Consider the following 13,595-nt stretch of genomic DNA (forward strand, 5'->3'; position numbering starts at 1 on the left):
GGAAGGAATCGATTGAGTTAATGAATTTCTCACTCATAAAGACACTAACTTGTTTCATTCCTGAATGAATCCAATCGGTTGATTGAAAGATGCAATAATTTTCTCATAAAGACACTCAACTTGTTTTGTCCCTTAATTAATCAAATTGGTTGAGTGAAAGATTCAATGATTCACTGACTATAAATATATTTTAGTCCTGAATCAATCAGTGTTTTTGAAGGAATCGATTGAGTGAACGAATGACTCACTCATAAAGACTCTCATTGTCTCCACCTACTGGCAAAACTATGTAATATTCAGAAAGAGTTACTGAAAAATCAGTATGTCTATAACATGTCCATGCATGTATATTAACAGATGTATAATTAGTGTTGAGTAGATGTTTGAATTCCTAACCCGAAATATGGGCAATATATATTTTTTGATGCAAACTCAGCAGACTAACATGCTTGCTATTCCCCTGCCATACAGACCAAACAAGACAACTGTGCTTCAGCACTATGTGATGCAACTGTCTTTTAAAAGTTACATGGACCAAGTTTTTGCATCCTCAAGTGTGTTTTGGAGACATCCCACACACTGAGTTCTGGAGCGCTCAGATCCGCGAGGCGGCGTTCAGAAGTGAAGAAAGCCGCCGGTGGCTCACAGCAGACGCCGCACTGAATCACAGACAGCAAACGAGCACAAACCAACACAGAGAGATGATCAGCTCTCTCAAGATCAGACTCAGTGTGCTGGCTTTAGAGAAACCACATACTGATACACTCCAAACAATCAAAGCGCAGAGTATACAAAACTCTAATAATTCTGCACAAAATCTCAGCCAACACAGAAGTCTGATGAAAATTCTACAGATTTTCTTTTCTGCAGAATTTGAACAGCAGTCACTAAAGAATAATTCTGGATATTCTATTCCATTAATACTTTTGAAGAGGAAATAAATAAATAAATATACTGTATATATACACACACATATATATATATATATATATATATATATATATATATATATATTAACAATTCTATTTCCAAGTGATAAAGATGTTCTAATAAGTAAATGTCAAACAATTATTGCAAAAAGATTGTTTAAACAGATTTTTAAAAATTATTTTCAGTCTTTTTAAAGGTACAAATACAGTAAATATTAAACAATTCTAAACAAACTAACAAAAAATGTGGTAACACTACACTACTGTTCAAAAGTTTGGGAATTGTCAGATTTTTTAAAAGGTTTTTGAAATAAGTCTCTTCTGATCACCATGGCTGCATTTATTCGATAAAAAATACAGTAAAAACAGTAATATAGTAAAATATTATTTTAACTTAAAATAGCTGTTTTCTATGTGAATATATTGTAAAATATAATTTTAATCTTGTGATCAAACTGAATTTTCAGCATCATTACTCCAGTCTTCAGAGTCACATGATCCTTCAGAAATCATTCCAATATACTGATTTTGCTGCTCAAGAAACATTATTATTATCAATGTTGAAAACAGTTGTGCTGCTTCATATTTTTGTGGAAACCGTGATACAATTTATTTTTCAGGATACTTTGATGAATAGAAAATCCGAAAGAACAGCATTTATTTTAATCTTAATTTATTTGAATCTTTTATCACATTTGTTTTTAAATTATTATTATTTTTTACTTCTGATCAATTTAATGCATCCTAGCTGAATAAAAGTATTAATTAAAAAAAAAAACATTACAGACACCAAACTTTTGAACAGCAGTGTATTTTGTTCTTTCCAACATATGAGAACTTTATTTTTAAAAAATGGTATTGGTTTTTTAGTTCCCAGTATTCACCACCTCTGCTTATTTGTATTTTAAGATAAAAGCAAAAGTTTATTTTTATTGGCCAAATTTAATCATGCGCACAATAGTGTTCTTTGTATAACGTGCACTGATGAATAATGCTAAATAAGACCAGTGATTTATTATTTCATGTTGATTTTAACACATATCCCCCTTTTTAAATTAATTCCACATATTTTACACCACAGTCAGTGAAAATAGGAGTTCAAAAAACCCCACTGAACTAGTGCATGAGTGTGTGCAGTACCAGCTGACACAGACAGGGGGCGTCAGTGATCTGCCCTTCTCTGCTCACAGTGGCATCGTTCGGTCAGGGTCGTTCATAGCGTCACCTGTCCTTCATCACTGACATCCGCATCCAACATTTAATCTGAGCCGTCGATACAGACTCAGAGAGACGGATGATATGAACAGACAGTCTGAGCATGTCTGCTGCGTGGCTAGAATAATCCTCTGTCTTCTCCGACAGTCAATAAACAGCCTTGGCCCTCATGGGTCCTGCTGTGAAAGAAGAATCTGATTGCACTGTTGGACTGCTTAATTGCACAATTTATGGAGATCTAAGAGAGCGTCCTCAAGAGATTTCAGCAAGCAGCACAACCAATTCAATGAAACACCTTTGGGCTCAAGCTAGATTACGTCCACGCATCTTCCTCCCTATATATACTATGAGAGCTTATTAAATAGAACACTTGATTCTGATTGGTCAATCACAATATTCAGCAGTCAAATATTTCTGAATAGTGCTAACTATTCAGAAACTAAACTAAAACTATTAAAAATTGATTAAAAAAAAGAAGTTTTTCTGAACTGAAATAAATAAAAATATCAATATTAGATGAAAAATGAAAATGAGATGTGTTGCCTTGGCAACAAACAGAAATAAAATAACTAAGTTCTAAAATTACTAAAATTTAAATAAAAATTGTTAATTGAAATAAAGCTGGAATTCAAATATTTAAATATAAATAAATAAAAATTTACAGGGGTCATATGACGTTGCTAAAAATAACATTATTTTGTGTATTTGGTGTAATGCAATGTGTTTATGCGGTTTAAGGTTAAAAAAACACATTATTTTCCACATACTGTACATTATTGTTTCTCCTCTATGCCCCGCCTTTCTGAAACGTGTCGATTTTTACAAAGCTCATAGTTCTGAAAAGCGAGGTGTGCTCTGATCGGCGTGGACAAGTCTTAACTTTAATAAAGAATATCTCTTTGGGTTTGAGACTTTAGTCTTTGCAACTTTAGGGATCTTATCTATTCATGAACAGCTTGTAACACTCCAAAGAGAAAGGAAAACTTGAAATCGCATCATATGACCCCTTTAAATGTTAGATGAAAAACTTCAAAAATTAGAAATGCAACTAATTGAAATTAAATAAGTACACATACATATATATCAGTTAATAGAAATAAAGAAATAAAATAAAGTTTATATTAGATGAAAAACAAATTAGAAATGTTGCCTATTTCTAGCAAAACAGAAATATTTGTAAAAATACTAAAAATGACAAAGGCACTTCAACAAAAACTTAAATAAAAATTAGACATGTTGCCTTAGCAACAAATTGAAATAATGTTTACATACTAAAATTACTAAAACTGAAATAAAAACGAATTAAAGCAACATAGAAATGTTTAAAAATAATAAAGACAATCACATAACAAAATTACTAAAACTTAAAATTAAAATGAAAACTGAAAATATAAAAAAAGTTAATTCAACATATGAATAAATATAATAGCATATAAACAATACTAAAATAACACTGAAATAGTGGCTATTTTCAATGGCAACGCTGAGTAACTGACCAGAGAAACAAGTTTCCGACATGTTTCATCATTTATATCCATTTATTTGTTTATTTGTTAAGTAGCCATCCATGATACGTGAAGTAATGTAGTGTCAAATGATCATCAGTGCAAAATAAACCTCATCAGGTCAATTTCACTGAGATATTCATATATCATCAAGATAATGATTGGCAGTAAATTTTCCAATACGCAAGTAATAACTGACAATTGTAGAATTAATAACTATATTATATTAATAATAAGAACCTGTAACTGAATCATTAGTCAATCAAAATCATATGGAATCAGAATCATTCGATTGCGAATCCTTCCCCTGTTACTCCACAAAAGTGGATTCAAATCACTGCAAAACTTTTGGAAGAGCACATTATAGTATCAACCATTCATTCAGTGGTATTTCCATATTTACAGAGCCATGATTTGAAAAATACACAGCATAAAACCCAGATAGCAGCGCAAATGTGTCACTTGATCATATGGCGACAAAAGTCAACAGAAACTGCTCTGGGATGAAAGTTAATTCTCACACATCAACAAGAAAATCAGACATCAGTGTGTGATAAAGTGTGTGGTTGTAAACAGAGATGCTGGACTCACCTCTGTAGTAGAAGAGGCACATGTCAGACAGAACGAACCATCTCTTCTTCCACAGCTTCATCCCGGTACTGTCCTGCAAAGTCCAGCAGCACAGCAGCCGTCAATCAAACCAGCCAACCAATCACAGTTCAGCACGGAAAGCCCCGCCCCTTTCCATGCATGCTTATTTTCCTCAGACAACACCAAATGTATCTGCTTTGCTGAGATATTGTTATCCATGTTGCTGCTGGTCTCTAGAGCGGAAACTCATCTCTTTTTTAAGGCGACTCATTTAATTTGAGGCATGAATCATATTCCTATTCCTCCCTCGTGTTTTACTGTTTGTTGTGTTAATGTTTGCACCATCTAAGCATGTAAATTTTAATTCAGACAACAAAGCCTGATGATTTTGCTTGTGCTGCGGGTCTCTCCTCTTTGGGAAAGAGGAGAGACCACCTCTGATGTTGTGTTTTTCGTGGAAACATGCTGCTTTCAAAGGAACGCTGGCGTAGCGATCGCACACACAAAGACTCTAGTTACTGACAAAACGCTTTGTGTGTTTATTTCACTCTGCCTTTCAGGAAAAGCGGTTGTGAAAAATGATGCAAAAGCACAAATGTGCTTGTGGAGTCGTGTATGTGCTGCATAAAAACACAGGCAGATGAAGCACGGATGAAACATTTGATGGATAAGCTTTGAAGTGCAGGCAAATCTCAGAAAACATGAGACTTTTATCTCAGTTGGACATGTACTGTGATATAATCATGGTATTTTTAAAGTACATTAGAGTACTATGGAAATACATATTACTGTAATGCAAAACTAAATTATATTAATATACAAATATAATTATATTTAATCAAATATGAAATAACCTTTTAAATGTAAATAATTTTTAAATTAAAATATATTCTTTTTTTCAAAAAAAAAAAAAAAAAACATCTCGCATTACGGTAATGAGAATCTATGGCTGAATGTGCTTAATTGTAAGGAAAATAAAGTTAAAAAAAACCTCGAGTACAAAAAATCTAATTTTCATGATGCTATATATTAATTTCCTGTTGAAGTTCTTCAGAATATCACGGAAATGTATATCATTACCGTAATGAAAACAAAAGTATAATAATATATAAATATAATTGTATTCAATAAATTATAAAATAACATTTTAATAAAATTAAATAAACAAACAATACTATTATAAATGTCAGTTTTTTTTTTTTTTGTACATTTTTTATTACAGCAGAATTTTCTTAACTGTCATGAAAATGTTATAATAATGTTTAAAAAAAAAAATTGTTCACAATATTTTTTCCTGTTGATGTACTTTATAGTACCATGGAAATGCATATCATTACCATAATGTAATGCAAAAATATATTAATAAATAATATATAAATAAAATTATATCTAATAAATAAAAAAATCAAACTGTTAAAAATAAAATAAAATAAAAATATATAAGAATGGGATGATTGATGAGATTTTTTTTTTACTGCATTACATTAATGAGAATCTATGCCCTAATGTGCTTAACTGTCATAAAAACAGTGTTATAATGCAAAAAACTTGTAATTTTCACAATGCTTTTTCTGTATATTGTTACATGAGATTCTCTCACACATATGCAAGATCTATTAATGGTTTGTAAGAGTGCCAGAGCCACAAACCTGTTTGTAAAGCCAGGCGTTCTTTACTACCGGGGCATTGGGGTTCCTCTTGATGGAGTTGGACCTCTTCCCAAAGTTGTGGATTTTCTTTGAGGACCTGGACAGCTGCAAACAGGGTGAGAGGAGATTATTCTCAGAAACAACACTTGTGAGGGCTCAAGCTTGCCTGTATACATTATTCAGCGATGGAGTTGTAAATAATTACAACTTACTAGTGAAGTCGTTTAGCGCAGCTCAGAAAAGGCATGTGAGGCATGCATTATGAATCAACAGCACTTACAAACCCTCAGAAAGTTAAAAAGCTGCTTAACAGAAGCCAAAACACACTGGCAACAATCTGAGGCGAGCGTATTTGTCATTGGGTCTGACTCTAACGAGACACAATCATTCAGACGAGCCAATCGCTGATCTCTGGTCTTTGATTATTTAGGTCCACCGACCCCTCCAATTATAAACGCTGACAATAAATCATCAGAACAAAAAAAAAAAAGTCTTATTTCATCATCTTCTGAGTTATGAGTTAAAAAATATTTAGCATTATTAATGTATGTGTTCATGTATTTCTATATGCGCTAGGATTAAGTGCATTAACTTACTTAATTAGGGAAAAAATAACGGAAATGATTAATTAGGGAAAAATTTTACGCACATTTAATGCCCCTGTATGAGTTTTTGTGTCATATTTATATAAATTCAATTCAACTCAACAACAGTTCAATAAATAAGGAGTTAATAATGTGTGACACAGTATTGCCTGCTTTTGCTCAATTTTGCCAACGAAAATATTACCTATAAATCCACAGCAGAATTTTTTGTGCATCTACCAACAAAACACAGTGGCGTTTCGTTTCTAAATGAATCCACATTTTGAATGAATCGGGTGAAACAATGATTCAATGACTCATTCATAAAGAGAGCCATTTATTTCACTCCTAAACGAATCAGCCGTTTAAATAAATCAAATGAATGAATGACTCAATGACTCACTCATTATCCAAGACATTTACCACCACCTAATGGAAGTTTAGTTTCTTATTTAGAGTATCATTTCATAATAATAATAAAAATACCATATTAACAAAAAACCCATTAATACCCATTTAAAACCCATTAATCTCATGGCATTATTTATGCAATTGTAATAGCAGTGTAAATGCATTCATGCCACCTCTGAGCTGCAATAAACGGTCTGTAAATATATCTAAATACCAATTCTTCTGAAAATTTTTATTTTTATTTTTATGTTAAAGCAAATAAAATGAAATTCTAAAGCTACTTTTTGTGTTGTTCTCATTTAAAACAAAATTGACTTCAAATTATATTTTCGGGGTAATTCCTCAGCCAAATTTGATGTGTGATTACTTTTTAATTAAATTTAAAAACTTTAATCACCTGACAGCCCTAATTTATATAAGCACGTACTGTATGCATATGCATGTTCATTTATTTATTTGAGAAACGCCGGCATCCTGAGCCACAACAATTCATGAATTGTTTATCTTGTTTGGGTGTTTTTATGTTATATAGAGTTTAGGGGTGTGCAAAATGACATTTTCGGTGGGTTGTCTGAATGACATGTTGACTAGTCTTTAAGAGCCTTGAATAATGAGTCAGGTTTAAAAACCTCTCAGAGACAGAGTTTCCATCCAGATATTTTTAATGCAAGATATTGCATTAAAAATGCATGATGGAAACACTAAGATTTACTGAATGAATGTGCAGTGAAAAACATCAATGCTTGCTGGGTATTTAACTAGCTGTATAACTAGTTGCCCATCCTAACCCATTGCATTTTTATGATACTCCACATCAACTCAACATCACCAAGCAAAGACAATGAAGCAAATGTGCAGTAATGAGGACAGTAATTGTGTAACATGCTATTGATGCATGATGGGACAGTCCAATCTGTCATACTGGAACTAGGCCAAGGTCAGTGAGTTAGTTAGTGACTCACTCTGGTTGTGGGACTGCTGGGATGTGTGGTATAGTCTGAGCCGCCCGTGTAGTTCGACGCTTCGCTCATGGTGCTGGTTGGACGTTCTTTCTTCTCGGCCGCTGGTGCTTTGGTCGCTGGTCTGGTAGAGGTGAGAGGAAGAAATGAGGAGGAACATCACAAACTAATCTTAACTGTACATTATTCAGACTAATTTTACTGTATTGAACTGCATGTTGTCAAATACCACAGACAACACTTTACTCAAAAGCTTTTGCAGGAAAGAAACTCAGAATGGAAGCAAAAGAGAAAAGCAATAACAGCTAGATAAATTGTTTTCTGCATGCAAAGTCACCAACTTAATGATGATGGTTTATCTACAGAAAATAATGGTCATTTTAAAAACATAAAAGATGCATATATTTATGCAATATATAAATACAATTTATAAAATGTTATAATGTGTATATATATATATATATATATATATATATTCCTGTGATCTATAAACATACATTTAGATATATTGTACAATTGTATTTATTTAATTAATTAAATTAAATTAATTGTATTTATACTGTATACGCAAGTCATATTTCAAGATTGCTGCATATGAATTGGCAGGATTTTTTATGCATTGCGAAAATATCACAGATTTACCTGTTTGCTCAGAATAAAGACTACAAACTTCAAAGCTGCATGATTAATATTACATGTATTTATTTATTATTTATTTCAAATAAAGAATGGCATCATATTCTGTTGTCAGTATTCACTGCAGTATGCAAAGTAATTTTGCATGACTGAAATCTAGTCTAAAGCACAAATAACATTTTTACTAAGAATTGCTTCAACAAAAATACAACCAACAAAAACAGACTCCATCGTTTTTACCAAGGAAGATCGTTTGTGGTAATCGACAGCATGCCACATCTGACATCAGGTTTAAAAGAACCAGAAGACTCTGAAGGCCAAGCGATTGCTGTGCAGAAAAATGAGGAACGTTCTTGAGCTTCTGTAAGAAACTCGGGAAGTTCAGGCCTCTGAACTGCTGTTTTAATAAGCCAGAGCACTTCAGCATTGAGACAGAACGAGAATGAGAGAAAGAGAGGAGACAGGCCCCATGCATCAAAGCAATTACTCACTCCATGTCTCCTCTGATCTACTCCTACACAATTGACAACTTTAAATGGCCTGCCAGCTCCGGCTCTGACATACCACATCCGCAGTTTATGACCCAGTCAAGCTGAAGGGCAAAAACAAACCGAACGCCAGAGAAGTCAAGGTTGTAAAGCAAACGCCACCGTCTTATTTAAAGAAAGTAAAGAGAAAAGAAAATAAATATGGCCATAAACCCTGAAATCCCACGGCACGCGGACGCTCAATCGGGAGGCATTGTCCCACAGGGTTGGCCCATATTTCGACGCTACGGTAGAGCGACGACGTCTAGGGAAAGAACTGCTATCTGGAGCAAGGGAGAGGAGAGAACACCAGGGTAAAAAATAAGAGCTGTCTGGCTTCTGGGTCACATCGCATGAGGAAAACACTTTCTGTTTTACAAAAGGCTGACTATTAGCAGCGGTTAAACAGTCTGTTATTTGCGTCTCACAAACTGCATCAGGAGGTTAAATGCATGTTTGTGCATTTAAAGGGACGGTTCAGTCAAAAATGACATCTGTCATGTTATTTTTTTCAGTTGAACACAAAATTTGATGTTTTGAAGAACATCCTGGCTGCTTTTTTTAAAGGGGTCATATGATGCGATTTAAATTTTTCCTTTCTCTTTGGATTTTGTAATAGGTTTTATTGGATTTGTCTCGCGTGCCGGGAGACGGCATCACAGACAGTGTGTTAAGGGGCGTAACATTTCTGTCACACGCTAGTGAAGGGGAACTGAAGCTGTCAAGCACCAGCAAGGCAAAAAAGCACCATAAAAGTGGCCCGTATGACTCAAGCACTGTATCTTAAGTCATCCAAAAACATACAATAGCTTTGTGTGAAGAACAGACTAAAATTAATGAGCTATTAACATTGAAAATCTGTCCAAGCTCTCTCATGAGATTTATAATCACTAATAAATCAGATATTTTCAATGATTCAGTTCACCACAAAGAAATAACATCTTAATCAGTTTTTTTTAATTATATATATATATATATATTTACTTGAGAAGCCAACATTGAAAATTAGATAAATATAATTGCATGTTGTCCAAATGGACTTTTGGCAGACTTTTCTCCACATATTTTTCAGTTGTTTATATACTTAAAACAAGTAAAATAAATCAAAAAGCTTTTGTGTGTGTAATCAGATAAATGTACTTAAGAAGCAACACTGTATATTAGATAATGTAATTTTATTATATGAATATATAATTGAGTATAAATGTATGTTGTCTCAATGCACTGGCCGACTTCTTCAAATTTTTTAAACTTGTTCATACATAATCTGCCAGCGCATTAAGAAACTCATATTAAAATACACTCATATTCAAGATACAATCCATGAAAACAAGTTTTGATATCTCAGTATTGCTTCAAGCAATTGCAATGTTTCAGTGATGTTTAGTTGTTGTTTTCTAAATATTTTAATTTAATTTGAATTTTTTTGTTTGTTTTTGTTTAATAAATGTGTGTCCTTTTACATGCATTGATGGATTTTTTTTCACATATTTCTAACTTGTTTATATTTAAAACAAGTGAAATAATCTGCCAGCACATCAAGACAAAATGCACTCATATTCAAGATACTACGTGTGAAAACATATTGATATCTCAATGTTGCTTCCCAGGCAAACTTAACTTGTTTCAAGGATTTTTAAATTTTAAAAACATAAAAAAATACTAATAAATTAGTCTTTTTCCATGCATATTGTTTATATGATGTCAGAAGACTTTAAATGAAATGCACAAGTTGTCTGGACTACTTTTATGGTGCTTTCGGGTGCTTTTTGAAGCTTATTATAATTGCACTGAAAAAAAGAAAGTCATACAAGTTTGGAACAACATGAGGGTGAGTAAATGAAGACATTTTGGCTGAACTACTTCTTTACCAAACATCGTTTGCATGTGTGCTCGCTGTCTAACACAAGCATCTGATTTGCATTGGAAACAAACACAAAGAGACACATTGTCACTGTCAGCAGTCATGCACACACCAGCACCACGAAAAATCCAAAACACTACACAACAGCCCATCCCGGAGTCATTTGAGGAAGTACAGGGTAAGAAGTCGGGTCAGGGTAGCACACAGATCCAAGTACGACCTTCCAGGCCACTGATCTCAAATTAAATTGAGCATTCAACACGGTTATTAGCGTTCATTAATTAATCTCTTCTCAAATAATGAGCTTTAGCGTGCGCTCGGTAGCCACGCCGGCGGCCATCATTCAGCTGACATCTGACGGCGTCTTTAGAGGAAGAGTGGCAGCGAGTGTGAAATTAGCCCCATGTCAAGCGGCTAAAGCGCGCTGAATCCAGAGATAATTGACGGAGGGGACATTCAGATGGGTTTGTGGGTTGGTTGGGCACCGGCTCGACTGGAGGTCAGCTAAAATGCGTGAGTCATGCTAGGCTTTAAAACACTCGGTCTGCCACCATTTGTCTCTCACGCCCCTTCAACTCATAATTTTCATTTGCGGCAGCATCATTTGAGGAGGTTAAACTCAGAGGCCTTGAAGAATGTTAAGAAAATATCACAAAATTGGTGTCAGGTTGTCTGCATTAGTCATTTTAGCCAAATGCCACCTGTTGTATTTATAAGTAAAATGGGACATTTAATGAGCAAAATGTGGGCAGGAGCTCATTTTATCCATCGGGAAATGACTGGAAAAAAAGAAATGCCCATATATGGTCGTTTAAGGGGATTGGTTGAAAAGGGATTTGTGATGTCATACAGAAATGAAAGTCATTTAAGAGGTGGAGCAAAGTTGTATATTTTATGTAAAAGATTATGAAAACAAACAATTATTCTTCTGAATAATGTGAATAATTCAAAATAAGACCAGGAACATTAATAAAAAAGAAAAAAAAAAATAGTCGATTTAGATTTCATGATAACTTCAATTGCTTTAAAAATAAACCGTATCTCTAAAACTGGACTCTGAAGCAGTGTAATTTTAATATCTTTAATATACTATTTTAGGTTTTGTTAAATATTTTGAATTAGATCGAGTTTGTATTTATATATATATATATATATATATTTTTCAGTTAATGTTCATTTTAATTCAAGCAAGGATTTTTTTTTTAATGGTTTTAGTTTTAGTTAACGATAATAACCCTGCTCTGAATGCCTCAACTGCTGTCCTACTTTGTATCCCAGATGTTACCTAAAAAAAAAAAAAGAGAGACCGGTAAAGCACAGCATTCTGGGTTTTTTTTGGGCATCTTGGCTCTGAAAAACACTGCCAGAATTAGAGAAGCGGGCCTCTAGGACACATTCAGGAAGCAGCTGAACTCTCCTCATCTTGTTTTTTTTTTTTTTAGAACAACGCTTGTCGTGTGTTACTTTGAGGGACATTTCCAATGGCGCGATTTGTTTTCACGGCAGCCATAAAAAACTTCAACCTTAGCGTTAAAGAGTCAAAGCCTGTCACTTAATGGCAGAAACGAGCAGAATGCCATCGCTCTGGATGTAACGGGAGGCCACCAGAGGCGCGTGTACGTCAAGCCCCATGGTGCTGCGTGCTAAGTTGTGACTTGTGACGAATGAGTGTTTCATCTCCGTCCAGCGTTTGTCGCGACTGTTTACAGACTCGAAGTGCTCCGTCTCGTCGTGATGCGTGGGATTACAGGACCCCTGCCGAAGCGGCTGGGGACAACATAATTCATTTCAGACTGAGAGCAACTTCAACACAAGGAGATTCATGTTTCATATTCAATGTGGGTAAGACAAACCCGACGGTACACATAAATCTTACATATCTCCACATTAGCGATGCATAGAAGGATATCAGGCAATCCAGCTCAAACAGCGCCTTGGGTTAGTGTTTGAGCAGAAATAATGAGACAGAATGGCAAAACAACCAGAGATCCCTACAAAGCATTACCTGTTGAAAACAGGATGGACAAGTTTCCCACAATTCAGGCTAGAAAACAGAAAAACAAGGAAAGAAAATGAACTGAATACATAGTCATTTGGGGTTTTGAAAACTCAAATTATAGTTATGACACGCATTCAACAATGAAACCATCAAAAGAAGAAGATTAATGGCAAACCTAATGGAAAATCCAGCTAAAACCAGCTTCCAATGGTAAATGCTGGTTTTATATGGTTGAAACCATGAAATGAAGATTCATGGCAACCCTACTGGAAAATCCAGCTAAAACCAGCTTCTGAAGGTAGACGCTGGTTTTATATGGTTTCTAGGTGGTCATTAACTGATGGTAGACACTGGTTTTATATGGTTTCTACAGAAGTACAGTGGTCATTAACTGAAACGGCCCAATGAAGAGAATGAATGGTAACCCTACTGGAAAATCCAGCTAAAACTAGCTTCTCAGGGTAGACACTGGTTTTATATGGTTTCTACAATAGGTGGTCATTGACTGAAACCATCAAATGAAGGAGATTAACGGCAACCCTATTGGAAAATCCAGCTAAAACCAGCTTCTGAAGGTAGACGCTGGTTTTATATGGTTTCTAGGTGGTCATTAACTGATGGTAGACACTGGTTTTATATGGTTTCTACAGAAGTACAGTGGTCATTAACTGAAACGGCCCAATGAAGAGAATGAATGGTAACCCTACTGGAAAATCCAGCTAAAAC

General features: G+C 34.4%; 1 protein-coding gene across 17 annotated transcripts in view; it reads right to left on the reverse strand.

Moving 5' to 3' along the window:
- The window catches only part of LOC107718544 (pleckstrin homology domain-containing family A member 5-like), a 162,266-nt gene that overhangs the window by 44,065 nt on the left and 104,606 nt on the right, over positions 1-13,595 (reverse strand). For 15 of the 17 annotated variants that reach the window (XM_016525658.1, XM_016525657.1, XM_016525655.1 and 12 more), the window contains 4 exons: positions 12,876-12,914; positions 7,847-7,967; positions 5,890-5,994; positions 4,241-4,313 (listed from right to left, as the gene is read on the reverse strand). In XM_016525658.1, coding sequence (XP_016381144.1) covers positions 4,241-4,313; positions 5,890-5,994; positions 7,847-7,967; positions 12,876-12,914 — 338 coding nt within the window. The remainder of the gene's footprint in view (positions 1-4,240; positions 4,314-5,889; positions 5,995-7,846; positions 7,968-12,875; positions 12,915-13,595) is intronic. The other 2 variants (XM_016525648.1, XM_016525659.1) reach the window with 1 other exon arrangement.

Source organism: Sinocyclocheilus rhinocerous, unplaced genomic scaffold (assembly GCF_001515625.1).
Source record: "Sinocyclocheilus rhinocerous isolate Xijiao unplaced genomic scaffold, SAMN03320098_v1.1 scaffold423, whole genome shotgun sequence".
NCBI classification, from domain to species: domain Eukaryota; kingdom Metazoa; phylum Chordata; class Actinopteri; order Cypriniformes; family Cyprinidae; genus Sinocyclocheilus; species Sinocyclocheilus rhinocerous.